This window comes from Phocoena sinus, chromosome 8 (assembly GCF_008692025.1).
Source record: "Phocoena sinus isolate mPhoSin1 chromosome 8, mPhoSin1.pri, whole genome shotgun sequence".
Lineage (NCBI taxonomy): Eukaryota > Metazoa > Chordata > Mammalia > Artiodactyla > Phocoenidae > Phocoena > Phocoena sinus.
Window position 1 is genome coordinate 57,295,257 of NC_045770.1, and position 15,098 is coordinate 57,310,354.

Genomic DNA, 15,098 nt, shown 5'->3' on the forward strand with positions numbered 1-15,098 from the left:
GGGAAGGAAATAAGGATAAATAATGGTTAATGGTTACTAAGCACTTACTACCATCCCAGTGCTGTTCTAATGACAAATCCATTAACTCATTGAAACCTCACAGCAACTTTCTGAAGTAGGTACCGTTGTAATCCCTATTTTTCAGGAGATAGAACTGGGACACAGAGAGATGAAGTAACCTGCCTGGTCACACAACTAGTAAGTGGTTTGGCTAGGATTTGAACCCTGACAGCTTGACTCCAGGGCCTGTGTGCATTTGGCTGGCTCACCCTAAGGGCCGCGGGGACCAAGGCCCTGAGGGAACCAGCACTAAGTGCTGGGTATTCTGCCTGCCTTACTCCAATACAGCAGTGCTTTCAGGCAGGTACTATTACTGTACCCATTTTTTATATGAGGAACTAAGTCTTAGAGAAGTTGTTTCTGGCACAGGGTCATTCAAGCATAAGTGATCAAGTGGGGTCTGATTTTACTACATTTTTCTGTGCAGCCTGAGACCAAGATTAGAAGCAACAAGTTCCACGGAGAAAGACTGAAGCCCAATGTGACGAGCAGCTTGGATGAGACTGCCCTGGGAGGAAGTGAGTTCCCCATCACTAGGAGCATGCAAGCACAAACGGACTTCGCCCTGGTCTGGGGTGCTATATACCATGGGGAAGGGTGGGTTGGGCTGGAGAACTCATCTGAGGTCTCTGGTTCTGCCTCTTCTCTCCTCACAGAGCCTCTGTGATGTCCCCATAAGCTTCACCCTCTGGCTGGTGTCTGACACCTTCTCTTCTGTCTCCCATCTTTTTTTTTTTTTTAAGGGAGAAAATACTGGATCTCCCCACATTTCAGGACCTCCACGAGGGCCCCCACCCTGGGAGTGCCCTGTTCCAAGCCTCTTCCACCTCACTTCCAGGTGTTGGCTGGCTCAAGGCTGGCCCTGCCCCAGCAGGGAAATTCATTCAAACATCCGTTCAAGCGTGTTCATCCCCCGTGGGCTTCTCCCTTCCTCATTTCTACTTTTTATTCCAGCAGGTACTGGGCTCTGGGTTTCCTGGCCTCAGGGGAGGTTCGTGGCAGGGCAGAAAGTCATGTTTGCAAGATTTTCCTTTCTGGCTTTTGTTTCCAAAGCCTGATGCCATTGAGAAGATTAATCTGGGTGTTTTGGGGGGTGGGGAGGGGGGCTGTGAGGAGAGGGAGAGGAGAGAGGGGTTCCCTGAGAAGCAGGAAGCCACATAGCCTCTGCGACAGTTCCCAAGGAAGCAGTTCACTTCTGAGGGGCAGGCTGCAGAAGGACTTAAGGAGGCTGGGTCCCCATGTTCCCAGCCACATGGAGCTTCTCAGCTCCTAGCAGGTTAAGGGGGACCACATGGGCCAGGATGGATTGAGGCTGATACCTGCTAGGGGTGCGGTGGGGGTGAGGATAGGACCTCCCTGGTGCCTGGACACCCTGTAAGACCTCAGGACCTTTGCTTCACCTTGGTGGGGGAGCCCTGAGAAAGGCTGAAGTTGAATTTCCTACTGAGCCAGGAGGATGGGCATTCAGAGTAGAAGTTAAGTTGATTTTCAGAGAAAATAACTATCTATCTTATACACACTTAGGGTCTGAGTAAAACCTTGTTCAGTGTCTCTCCCTTGTTGAACTCTGAGCTCTGCAAGAGGAGGGACCACGTTTACCTTGTTCTCTGTTGAAACTCTGATGCCTAGCACAGGGCCTGGAGTGAAATAGTGCATGTCTATGAAACATCTATGAAAAGAAGGAGTGCAAGAGATGGCTCCCACAGGCAGTGGGTGCAGGCAACGCCAGGCTCTTGGAAGGAAAATGAGAAGGACATCAACGGGAGATGCTATAGTGCTGGCAGCAAGCTCAGAGATGGCTGCTGGTTCAAGGGAGGGCAAAGGGTCCACACTGAGCCCCCAGGGCCTAGCAGAACGGAGACTCCAGGCATGCCAGGCCACTGGTATGTGGGCTGGTGACCCCTGCTCCAGCCTCACTGGGACCTGCAAAGGAAGGAGACTTACATGCCACACAGGAGCAAATAAGTTGTGAGGTTAGGTAATGCCGACTAAAACCTGGCACTTGCCGTCTGCCTCTACAAGGACTAAATCACAAGCCGCTGGGACCGCTGACCTTCAACATCCCCTGAAAGGAGTTCAGGGTGGAGACCAGGAATAAGACACGCTGTGCTCTGGGAAAAACTGGCAGAACAGGCCTTCAGACAGTTAGATATTTTCAGGAGAAGATTTTATGAGCCCAGTTTGTGCATCTCCTCATGTCTAGAGAAGCACTAAAGTCCGTCATGGTGACGTCTGTTCCTAGCAGCAACCTTCTACAAAAACGTGTGCTTGATTGCCTGTACCACACCTCCTTCCCCAGCTTCACCAAAATCACATACATACTGACCTTCCCCCCTACCTCTTCAGAGCGGTTTCTCAGAGCTATCTGAAATGCTGTCTCCCAGGCTATAGTCCTCATTCTGCCCCAAATAAAACTTAATTCACAGCTCTCATGTTGTGCTTTTTTTTTTCAGTCGACAGTAACTTGCACAACATCACACAAGTAGCAAGTGGCAGAGCTAAGATCTGAGCTCAAGCCTGCCCGAGTCGAAAACTTACACTTTATGCACCAAGCCCTGTGAATCAGAAGTCTGGTGCAGGACTGGCGGAATTAGGAGGCACCTTCGTGGGGTGATGTGAAGGGGCCTGAAACCTGAGTCTTGTTTCTCTGGATGAGGCACTGTGGGTCTATTATTTATATCTCAGAGCTGTGCTGTCTGATGCAGCCACCAGCCGCACATGGCCACTGAACACTGGAACAATGGCCGGTCCAAATTGAGATGGGCCGTAAGTGTAAAATACACATTGCATTTCAAAGACTCAGTATGAAAAAATGGAACGGAAAATATCTCACAATTAGTTTTTTTTATAGTTATGATATGCTAAAATGAGAATGTTTTAAATATAGTGGATTAAAGAAAATTCTTCTTAAAATCAATTTCTTTTCCTTTTGAATGCGGCTACTAGACCATTTAGAACAACATTTGTGGCTCACGTGATATTTCTTTTGGACATGCTGCCTTAAGGAGAATTAGAGAATCTCCTTACTCTGTTCTCAGTCCTAGCCAAGCTGTGAGAGAGCGTGTGGGAAGGTCCAGGGTCCCGGAGCGAGAGGGGTGCTGTCCCAGGAATGGAAGTAAGAAGGGTGGGGATAGATTGACAACTTCCTAGGTTTCCTATCAGGGAGAGGCAGTCTTGCCCTTCAGACAGGCAACATCTTGTGAGTTCCTTGCCTGGGGCTCCTCGTCCCCAAGTAAACAGTAAAAACAACCAGTGTCATCTGCTGCCACATGTATAACCCTACGTGGTCTACACTGCACTTTCACATCCACTCTGTCATTTAATTCCCACAACAGTCTGGTGTGGGGACGATTACTGCACCTGTTTCACAGAAGAGGAAGCGGAGGCCCCCAAAGGGCAAGTGTCACCCAGGGAGTAATTGGCAGACTAGGCTTTATTACCACTCCCTGTGCCCATATTGACCTCTGGGATTTGGGGACGGGAGGGGAAGGACAGACCTTCAGGGGTTGCGGGGTCAGGAGGGCATCCAGGCGGAGGTGAGCTCTGGGACTGGAGAGATAGGAAGGGAACTGTTATTTGAAACAGGGACATATACTAGCAGAAGGGCAGGGGTGGGAAGAGAGGTGTCTGGGAGGTGGGAGGAACCAACTGACGACAGCCAAGAACCTCTCGGGACAGGAGCATGGTGGTTCAGAGGGCCAGGCTGAGGGACTTGGGCTTTCTTCTGTGGGTGCTGGGTACACTGACCTCCAGCCCCTGTCTCTGTGCTCTCCAGAAGTTTCCGCCTCTCTCTCCACATCTGTTTTGAGGACTCCTGACTAACAGTGGGCTCCAGAAACAGGAATCATCGAGCCTCTGCTCAGAGTGGGGCTCAGAGTATGACCAATCTGGGCTGTTTCCCCAGGTCAGCATGTCTGGGCTGAGGGAGCTGGTCAGAACTTCCCCTTTCGGGCTGTGTGCTGACTGCTGCAGCCCGTGGGACCCGGGACGCTGTGTGGTCCAGCACGAGGAAGGTCCCACTGCCTGTGGGGCCTCAGGGGGCCCAGGAGCTGTCCTTAGAGGAAGTTGGGCTCCTTGAAGGCTCTGGGCCGGGGCTGTGATCCCAGCCCCATAGAGCCAGCGCTGACCCTGATGGATGATGTGGAACTCTCCGCCAGCCCTCAGCTTCCATCACATCTGGCCCCAGGAAGCAGCCACAGGGATGGGGTTATCTGCTTAACTTCCTATCCTCTATGGGAGGGAGATCGTGTCTTCTAGCAGAGGTCCTGGACATCTGAGCTTCTTTGAGGGAACGGTGTGCTCCTGGCTCTCTTACAATGGGATTCTTGCAACTGGCCACACCTCTTTTACCTGTGGCTACCAGAAAGCTCAGGACCCAATAAGTGTTTCAATGAGTGGTCTTGGTCTTGATTGAGTGACTCAGCACAGGCTCTGCAATGGTTCTCCCTGGGCCTGAAACCCAGCTCCACCTTTCACTAGCCATTCCACCAGGTTATTTAATCTCTCTGTAACTCGGTCCCTCAGGAGTAAAATGGGGGTAATAGCTATTTCTTAGGTGGGTTACAGGGATTAAATGGGCTGTTAATACAAAGGGCTTAGAACAGTGGATGGTACAGAGTTGGCAGTACATGTCGGCCTAATTTCTCACTCTCTTACTAGTACTGTACATGTATTTGGTGTGAGCCCTCTCAAACCTTTTATGGAATATAGTGGAAGTAGGATATAGAAAAGCATCTAAGAAGAATATTGGAAAAAAAGGTAATTTTTCCTTTTAAGAGCTGGCCTAATCCATGCTAAGGACAAGCACTCCTGGTTCCTGAGCCCGCATGTCAGGTATTGAACCACCCACCTCGACACTTTGCCTCATTTCCTTCTTACAAACCCCCCAAACTATAGATTGTATGGTTATACCCATTTTATAGATTTCAGGCTTAGTAAGTGACAGAGTCAGAATTCATACCCAGGTCAGGACGGTGCAGACAAAGCTGCTGTCGGCCTTCCTCCCTGCCACTAAGCGATACCTCCAACTCAGACACTAAGGAAATGCTTACATGGTGCCTCATGGGCCAGATAGGCTACCAAACACCTCTCTCCTTTAGCCTCAGTCTCCTCCTCTATCATTTGGTGGTATTGGACTAGACCAATGTTTTTAAAACTGGTTTTTGCAACAGAACCCTTTTCCCAAGTGAAATCTCACTCAAAAGACTGGTAGAAAAACACCAAAAAGTAGAACTGGTCTGATTGAAGTGTGTGTGTGTGTGTGTGTGTGTGTGTGTGTGTGTGTTTGTAGGAGAGGAAGGTCCTTAGTCCTGCTGGGGAACCCCTCTCTTCAGTCTCCCTATGGTGGCACCCTTTGTGTTCTGTGGGGTGCAGTTTGAAAACCACTTGAGCAGATCACTCCAAAGGGCCTTCCAGGCCCCCCTGTATGAGGAAGCTCTGATCTACACCAGGCCAGGGAGAGGAAGGCTCTCTTCAGCCCTTTGGGGCCAAGACCTGGCCTTGTACAGATGGGTGCAAGGGGAGGTGGTGATGGCCAAGCTCTGGGCACAACCTTGACCCTCTCTGGGCCTCAATCCCTCTGTCTGTAAGAGGGAGTGGGCATTGAAGTGGATGATCACACAGGTCCTTCTACCTTAGAGAGCTGACTGAGGTGGGGTGAGGGTGGAGTCACAGGCTTGGGTCACCTGGGATGGGGAAGGAAACAAGAGGGCTCCCAAGCTGGCTGGGAGGGCTCTGGAGGCAGTGCCAGCAAGGGAGAGACTCCAGGCAGAGGGAAGACCTGTGTCACCCCGAATCTCATAGGGGCTGCAGTGGGAGCACGAAGTCCCAGGACCTTCCGCCTGGGCAGACCCCAACAGACGGGCCCTAAGTCCTAGGTTTTAAAGGCCATTGCCACTGCCCACTCTTGGCCCCATCCCTGAACATTTTCCCAAAGAAGCACATCGAGGTTAATGACTAGGAGACAATGGATTTCATAGACTCAGTCCAAAATTGTAGCTATTTAGAAATGTGAATTTTGGGAGTCACACAGCATTTGAGGTGCAGAATCTTAGAATAATAGAACATAAATACTCGAGAATCTTCAACTACTAGAAACATAGAACTTTAAAACCAGGTAATATTCTAATCCCAGACTCTGGGAGATACCCCAGAATAACAGACACTGAGGCTGCTGGGAAATATGACAGAGGCCAGTGGTGTTCAGAGTCTGGGTGGGGACACAGGATCTCCAGGGGATCTCTTCTCAGCCCCTGGTCCAGCCTGAAGGGTAGCTCAGAAGGGCCTAAGGAGAGCACAGGAGGGCTGCTGGCTGAATGGGATCCTACAGCCACAAAGCTGTATGGGCCCAGATGACCTGCTAGGGAGCCCCTAAGAGACCATCTTTACTCTATGGGCTCTGCAGAGCCATGTGCCAGGAGCCCGGCAGCTTGACAGGACCTTAGAAACTGGCTAATTGTAGACAGGGAGACTGAGGCCTGAGAGAGGTGAGGCCTGCCCTGGTTCACTTCTAGAAAGACGTCTGGGTGGCCACCTGAGCTCTGAGGTCACAGACACGTGGACAGAGACAAAGGCAGGGAAGCAGAGCTCCTGCCCCTCCCATGCCGATATGGCCTCCCCCATCCCCCATCCCATAGTCTTTTCTGTGGAGACTATTAATCCCCTCCTCCCTGGCAGAGAACTCTAAGCACAGGCCATGGGAGAAACCTGAGCTGTCATTCAGTCATCCTCCGTCTGTCTGCTCCTGGCCTTCTTTCACTACCTGAGAGCTCCTTGGGGCAAGGGCTGTGGGATACACCCCTCGGTCCTCCTGTAAAAGTGCTCATGTACTGCCCCATAGGGAGCCACTTAAAGGAGGCACCAATGAACCTGCCAGAGCTAGCAGACTTTGTCCAGTCTTCTGCGTATTGTACAGACAGGGAGACTGAGGCCAGAGACCTCCTCTGGGTCACGCAATCCTTATATAATCTACCACTATCTCCTGGATACCAGTAAAAGCTGCATTTACTTCTAGGAGGGTATTTAGAGGACCCCTGAGCCAGGGAGGGGGTGCTTGAAGGGACTTCAGAAATAGTCCCCCACTTCACTTTCTCCCCTTGCCTGTTGCGACTCCCCATGGAAGATACACATCCCATGTATGAGGACCTGGGCTTTCTGGCTGCCAATTTTGCCTAATTGGGCCCTTCCTCCTGGTCCATGTCCCTCCCCATCAGTGGCCTGAGTGGGCTGGGCCAGCCCAAGCAACTGCAAGCAGACCCGGCCTAGGCAGCCTCCGGAGGCGGGGGAACAGTTCCTCCCACATCAATATTTATTGCCTGAATGCTGCTGGAAGCAGATCATCCTGTCCTCAGCCTTCGGTTCTTTTTTAAGAACCTCTCACCGCCTTCCCTCCTCACTCCCCATCCCCGATGTGCTGAGAGAACGAATCAAGACAGCCAGACAGGTTCACAGCGAGGGAGCCAGGGTTTCAAGTCATCACAGAGACACAGCTCTAAAAATCCAAATCTCTGCATCACAGCAGCTTCCGCTCAAGGAATAGTGCATTCTCAGAATCCGAGGCACACAGAATACTGCTCCAGGAATCTAAACTCAGCATCGTACACAACAGAACAGAATGGGGAAGTGACTTGCTCAAGGTCACATGACTGAGCCCAGCGTAACCGAGGCTCAGCCTTGTTTCTTCCACCTCTTCCACCCCATGGCTCAAGTGGCACTTCTTCTCTGTTCAAATTCAGAACAGAGAAGCGCCACTTCTCCGTGGCAAGACCCAGCTTGGAGATTATCCATAACTGGCAACCCAGTCTCTTCCCTTCCTTCCTCTGTGATCACCCTTGCTTCTAAGAACTCTTCCCCAAGTTCCAGGAATTTCTTCTCATTCATATTTTGGCGTGAGCTAGGCAGAACCAGGAAGGACCATCTGTGGTTCCAAGCTGTCTTCTTCCCCTGAAACTGGTCTCTCTCCAACGCCTGCCTTGCCTGCCTCTGAGCCAGCATCAGCCCTTCACTGCCTCTGGATGCCCATCCCATAGAGCAAGATCCAGGTCTGTGTGGTCCCCCTCCTGCGTGGCCCTTTGGACTCAACCTCACGCCCTGCCTTACTGCCAATGCGCTGGTTCCTGCCTGGACCAACACCACAGGTGTCACATCGATCTCCCTGCCCCCAGCTGCTCTCTGCACACTCCCCTGTCCCTACCAATCCCTTCTGTTCTTAGCACCTGGTGCTAAAGCCGTAGGACTCCCTCCAGGGCTACCCACTGCTCTTGAAGCTGGAAGGCAAGCCTTTTCATGTTCTGGCCTCTGCTGGCTGTCCCAACATCAATTTTCTTTGGTCCCCCCAACCCCATGTATATTATAGCCTCTGCTGCAGCAGTGGGTGGGAGATGGGCTGGTGAAGGCAGCCAGGTGTGGTGTCAGAATGACTTGGGGTCAAGTCCCAGCTTTTCCAGGCAGAGACATTTTCAGCCCTTCCTCTTAGGCCTAAATTTTCTTGCTCTAAGGATGAGGCACTATCTCACATTACAGCAAACATTCAAATGCACCAACCTGCAACATTAAATTGAATTATTCTTGCTGCAAAATATCTGACAGGATTTTTATAAATTGTCCCTTTGAAATTGAACTACTTAGCAACAACTAACTTCCTTAATTTATGACTGTGATTTCTCAAGATCCTGGCACAGAGGTCCTAAAACTCTTGTAAATAAGGGTGTTAGGAGAATCTTTTGATCTAATATTTAGTCTTTGATCCCGGTTCCTGACACAGAGCTCCTAAGATCTTTGTAATTTCCTGAGTGGTAAGAGCATCTGACACCGAGCCCCGAAATCCCTTGGAATTTCCTGGTGATAGGAACGTCTTTTGTTTTAATGAGGTGACTCTGGTGGGCTCCTGGATGAGGGCTGGTCACCAGAAAGATCAAGCCATGATTGGAAGCTTGGAACTTTAAGCCCACCACAGCCCCCTAATTCTGCAGAGAGGAGAGAGAGGCTGAAAGGGAGTTAATAATCAATCATGCCTACGTGATGAAGCCTCCATAAAAAATGCCAATAGTATAGGGCTCAGGGAGCTTCTAGGTTGGTGAACACAGCCAGGTGGGTGATGTACCCAACTCCACAGGGAGAGAGCTCCTGTGCTCAGCCCACTCCCAGACCTCGCCCTATGTATCTCTTTATCTGGCTGTTCATCTGTATCATTTACCGTATCCTTTATTATGTAATAAACTGGTGAACGTAAGTCAGTGTTTTGCTGAGTTCTATGAGCCACTCCAGCAAACAATCAAATCCACAGAAGTATTACGTGGGGACAGGTAAAACAGGAGTGTTTTCCTTTATACTCCCAGACTTGGGAAAAAAGAAAGTCTAACACACAAATTTTCAGAACGTAACGAAATGTGTATGAGTGTTATGAAGCTGACGCTAATGACATACAATTGAGCTTTTATAAGACATTTCTATTTTGTCTTCTTTTGTATTTTAGAGCCAATTTATTGTTTTTCAGGCCTTGTGTTTTTGTGGGTCCCTGGAAAACTTAGAGGTCCCTGGCCCAGAATCATCTCTCCTGCCCAGCGGCCTCACATGGTCCTGCCTTCTCCTACCACCTGTGACCTTGAGCACATCCTTGCCCATCCTGGGCCTGTGCTGTCCTCTGAGGAAAGACCGTGAGCCGCGCAGAAGAGTTCAGTGAGATACCCCTGCAGTACCTCGCCAGTTGTTACTTATCTTAACAACTTATCTGTCTCTTAAAGAGACTCTGTCCTCAGAGTCTAGGCTATGCCTGGTTTAAGTAAGGGTGGAGACCATGTGCTGAGCCCCAGGGTCCAGCCTGACACCTGGCCCCAGGGAAGCACTCAGTACATGTCTGTCCCCTCACTGTCCCTGAAAAGGCCAGGTTCATTTCTATAGCCAAATCCTTTGCCCAGGCTGTTTCCACACCGAGAATGCCCCTCCTTTTCCTTTCCATGCTTCTGCACGTCCTTCATTGTCCAGTTCGACTCCCCTCTCTTTAGAGAAGCCTTCCCAGACCCTCCTGCAAACCCTCCACCTCCTCCCAGTTCTAACATTGCTATAGCACGTTCAGAATCTACCAAACACTTTAAGCAACAAGCAGAGAGGTGGTAGGGTAGTGGTTAGAATGAGGGGAGTAGGCTCAGACAGGATTGGGTTCTGCTTGCAGCACTGTCCTTGCTGGTCTCGTGATCTTGGGTAGGTCACTTGCATCTCTGGCCCTCGAGCTCCTCAGCTGTGGAGGGGCAGGAAATACACACTGTGCAGGGACGTCGGGGAGATGGCTTTGCAAGCTGTGATGTGCAGTGCCCAGGAGGGATGGAGTTTAAAGTTATCAAGGAGGACAAGTGGGTTGGGGGTGGAGCCTGGACTAGAGTGGGGCGTGGAGGGGGCTTACTTTGCTGACAGGTGGGTCTGAAACTGCCAAGGCCTTTCGCCGGAAGCGAAGCTCACGTTTCTCCTTGGGCATCTCCTTGGGGAAGAAGAAGTAGGGGGTGGCAGCCAGGGCCACGGTGCCAGCAGAGATGAGAAAGCCCAACCACCAGGCACCCACCCATCGGGGGTCCTTTGAGGTCAGGCTGATGCCACCTGGAAGAGAAGACCATGCGATATTAGGGTCAAGGTGGGCTGTCACTTCTTGGCCACCACCCTGGGACTGGCCTCTTGAGACATGAAGTGGCCTGTGCTGGGAGTCAGGAGATCTGGGTTCCAGTTGTGCCAGTTAGTATATCCTGTGTGACCTTGGGCAAGTCCCTGTCCCTTCCTGGGCCTCAGCTTTTTCAACTATTAAGGCAATGTGTTTCGTGGTCAAGGTCATGGACTTTGGAAATGGACTGCTGGGTCTGAGTTCCATTGCTAACATAACCTTGGGCAAGTTACTTAACCTCTTGGTGCCTCGGTTTCCTCCTCTGTAAAGTACAGATATTAGTAGCACTTACATCATAGGGCTGATGTGAGGATCATAGAAACTAATACGTGTAAAGCACTTAGAATAGTGCTGGCACATAGAATGTCTACATGGGTGTCTTCTCTTTGCTTACTGTTACTACTGTGATTATTATTAGGAAACTGATGGCTAGGATGACTTTTGTGGTTCTCAGACCTGCACGATGATTAAAATCACAAGGGGTGCTTGTCAAAAACACCTGGCCTTACCCATGACCAGCTTAGAACTGCCACAGGATGGGGTGGGAAGGTGACCAAAGAATCTGTGCCTTTAACAAGTTCCCCACCTACTGTATAGCACAGGGAGGAAAAAAAAAAAAAGAAGGTACAGTCTTTGCAGGACATATATTAAGTTAATCTTAAAAATGCATTCCAATATACATTAGGTGTAGACAAATATTGTTTGATTCCACTTATACTTGGTACTTAGAAAAGTCAAATTCATAGAGTCAGAAAGTACATTGGTAGATGCCAGGGGCCGGGGGGGTAGGGCTGAGGGTGGAAGTGGGAGGTGAGGAGGGGGAATGGGGAGTTAGTGTTTAATGGGGACAGAGCCTCAGTTTAGGAAGGTGAAAAATTCGGGAGATGGAGGATGGTGATGGTTGCATAACAATGTGAGTGTACTTAGTGCCACTGAACTGTACAGTTGAATAGGGTTAAAATAGTATGTTTTATATTATGTGACTTTTACTACAATAAAAAAACATTTTAAAAAATCCCCAGGTGATTTTGATCCCCCTCCAGGTGTAATTAGGGCAAGATTATCCCAGGTGTACCTCCTGACTGGATGCCCCCCTCTCCCAACAGACCTCTTGATCCCCAGGCTGAGTTGGGTACCTCCTCCTTCAACAGCATCTGCAAACACTTTCTAACAATACAGATGCATGATGACACCAACCCCATGAGTGGGGCTCATCCCCAGGTGCTTGATCCTGAGCTCCTCCTGGACAGGGGCCAGAGTACACAGTCAGCACTCAGCAAATGCATCTGTAAAACTGGGGGCGAAGTTGACTTCTGCACTGATTCCCTTTTCCACTTATTATTCCCCTGGCTTCTGTGCCAGGCTGGTGGGAACTCACACACACAACTCAGATCCGCTTCTCACATACCAGTCTGTGCCTGCAGTGGATATGACCCGCCCAACCCACGCAATCCCCCAGAGAGAAAGAAGGATTAGGGAGGTGGCACATTGGTCCACAGGAGTGCCACATCTTCCTGTGAAGGTGGCATAGCTGCCAGGATGATGTCAACAGAGCCAGAAACATACCCCCATCCCCTGAGCTGGGGTGTGTCTGGGAAACTGACTCCTGACTCCCAAGACTGTTCCATTGAGGGAGAGAGGAGTTACAACCAGAGTCCACATTTGGCTCCTGGCCCAGCTTCCTAGAAGGAGGGGAGGTGGGGCAGGGTTATCCCTAGCGACTCTTGTTCAGAGCTGCCCAGGCCTGTCCTGACTGGAGGCACCCGTGGGCAAAAGCCAGAGAACAAGAAACAAAATCTGCCTGTCCATCTACCTGTACATGTGTCACCTGAGGCTTCTAGGGCTCGCTGGAAAATCTCCAGGTGAGGGATGGGACATCTGAGCACCACGAGGCAGAAGGCAGAGCTGGGAGCTCAGAGCTACTTGGTGTGACCAGAGGCAGCTGAGATGCCACAGTGACCTGTTCTAAAACAATTCCACTCCCACTCCTCACAGAGCGCCGGGACTCTGGGATCCCCAACACTCCTCCCTCCTGGCTGCCTTTGGACCCAGCTTCAGTTCCACTCCTTGGCCCACACTGACCACTACCTGAATCAGAGACCGCTATTCCCCAAACGGTGCCCTCAGTACGGGTTGTCAGGCTCTGAGTGGTCAGAGCTGGAACGGTCCTTAGAGGTCACCCAGTGGATTTCCCATCTGAGATGGCCAATGTAGCTGAGTCCTGCTCCAAAGTTCCCTCCGGCACGCCAGTGTCCTCTCTGTGTCCTGAGGCTTGTCCCCCGACAGATGGGAGTGCCCCACAGGCCAAGAAGAGTATGTGGCCCTGTCTGCTCCACAGTGTATCTGGGCAGGGGGCTGGGGGCCTGGGGGAGCTCAGGGGTGGAACTAGGTGAAGACACGTAACAATAGTGACAACACCTATAACTCTCCATCTGACGGCTCCTTGTAGCTTATCTCCACATTCTCACTGCATTGTGATTACAGCTTTGGGAGGTGGGCGGGACAGAGAGCATCTCAAAGATGGGAAAGCTGAGGCTCAGAGAGGTTAAGAGGCATGTCCAGGGCTTCCCTGGTGGCTCAGTGGTTGGGAGTCCGCCTGCCGATGCAGGGGACGCGGGTTCGTGCCCCGGTCCGGGAAGATCCCACATGCCACGGAGCGGCTGGGCCCGTGAGCCATGGCCGCTGAGCCTGCGCGTCCGGAGTCTGTGCTCCGCAACAGGAGAGGCCACGACAGTGAGAGGACCGCGTACTGCAAAAAAAAAAAAAAAGAAAAAAAGAAAGAGGCATGTCCAAGGTCATGGTGTTGCTGGGATTTGAACCTGGGTCCCCTAGCTCAGTGTCTCCTATGAGACCAGTGGTCAGTCAGCTGTGTCTGTGTGCCCCTGGGGACAACTGTGTGCTCTGAGGCTCACCTTCCGGCATTCGATCCATGTCCACGTAAAGGCACAGCATGAGGCTGCCCAGCCCATAGGCCATGCCTGGCCCCATCATGGTCACTGCAAACAGGATCCCTGCCACAGGAAGCCTAGGTTAGACCCCTCTAGCCCGGCTTCCCTCTGCAGGTTAGTGCCTGCCCAGCCTCCAACGGGCAAGAGCGGCCCATCTCCCCTGGTCAGGGCCGGAGAGCTCTCCAGGGCTTCTCCGGCCCTTTACCAGCCACATGGGGCAGAGGTCAGGGACTCATACTTAGCCTGACCTGGGCCGCGCCCTCCCTCAGAGCCCGAGGAGTGGGACAGGTCCTCACCGAGGTAGAGGGGTGAGTTGCTGTTGTGGGCAAAGTCATCAATGTAGGAGATGCCAAAGGGCTGAATGGGCACCCCGCCCACACCGAGCAGGGTCTGGGCCGTGAACATTATCCCCACCACGGCCAGATGCTGGACTTCTGTGTAGCCTGAGCAGCTGCTGTTGGATGGGGCTGGGGCTGAGGTTGGGGCCTCAGTGGTGGGCACGCACAGGGAGGCCTCAAAGTCCTGTGGCATGTCTGCTGAGAGATGATAAAAAATATTAGGACAATACCTAAGACTTATATAGCACTTACTGATGCAAGGTACTGTTCTAAATGCCCTGTATATAAATCATCTGACCCCTACAACAAACCCAGGGAAGGGATGCTCTCATTACTCCCATTTTACAGATGAGAAAACTGACGCTCAGACAGCAACTAGCAAGGGTTAGAGCCAGGATTGGAACCCAGGCAGTCCAGCTTTGAGTCCATGCTCTTAAACCACAGTATGCCACCTCTCTGAGCAGAGGTATGTGGAAGTGCCATGGCAACAGTGACTCTTAGGTGGAAGGGGTGGGGCGGTCGAAGGAGGTGGAGTTTGAACTGGGTGGAGAAGAACAAAAAAGATTTTTCAGAAAGGGAAGGTGGGGGAGGGTGTTCCAGAAAGAGGTCACAGCACATGCAAAACCAAGAGCTTGAGAAGTTCAGCATGGCTGGCTCACAGAGTGTAAAGGTCGAGGCCAGGGCTGAAGGCAGGGCCAGGCAAGAGAGGGGACACTGGGCCTGGGCTGTGGAGGGCTCTAGTGCCCTTGACCTTCATTATAGGGAGGCTCGGTGTCAGCTCGGGACACAGATGCAGAGTGCAATAAAGGGAAATTTCTTAAATTAGTACCAGACGTTTGTTTCCTGTAGCTCACCAATATTTGCTGAGCAAACTTAAGAAGACCCTCATACTATTATTATCCCGAATGCGGGTGTAGAAGTGGCCTTCTCTCTGCGGCTGGCCCAGCCCTTTCTGGGAACTCTGAGCCATGTCCACCCAGCCCAGAGAGCCACTCTTTAGGGCTGGAAAAAGCCATGTGAACCAAGGTCAAGGACCTGGACCCTCAACCAAGACTGCCTGGGTTGAAGACGGTGAGACTTTGGCAGAGAGGCCCTCAGCCCCTCTGG

The 15,098-nt window shown here is 51.3% G+C and overlaps 1 protein-coding gene across 6 annotated transcripts in view; it reads right to left on the minus strand.

Moving 5' to 3' along the window:
- The window catches only part of SLCO2B1 (solute carrier organic anion transporter family member 2B1), a 51,474-nt gene that overhangs the window by 17,416 nt on the left and 18,960 nt on the right, over positions 1-15,098 (minus strand). For 4 of the 6 annotated variants that reach the window (XM_032641763.1, XM_032641765.1, XM_032641760.1 and 1 more), the window contains exons 5-7: positions 13,950-14,189; positions 13,618-13,716; positions 10,457-10,647 (exon numbers count right to left, since the gene is read on the minus strand). In XM_032641763.1, coding sequence (XP_032497654.1) covers positions 10,457-10,647; positions 13,618-13,716; positions 13,950-14,189 — 530 coding nt within the window. The remainder of the gene's footprint in view (positions 1-10,456; positions 10,648-13,617; positions 13,717-13,949; positions 14,190-15,098) is intronic. The other 2 variants (XM_032641761.1, XM_032641762.1) reach the window with 2 other exon arrangements.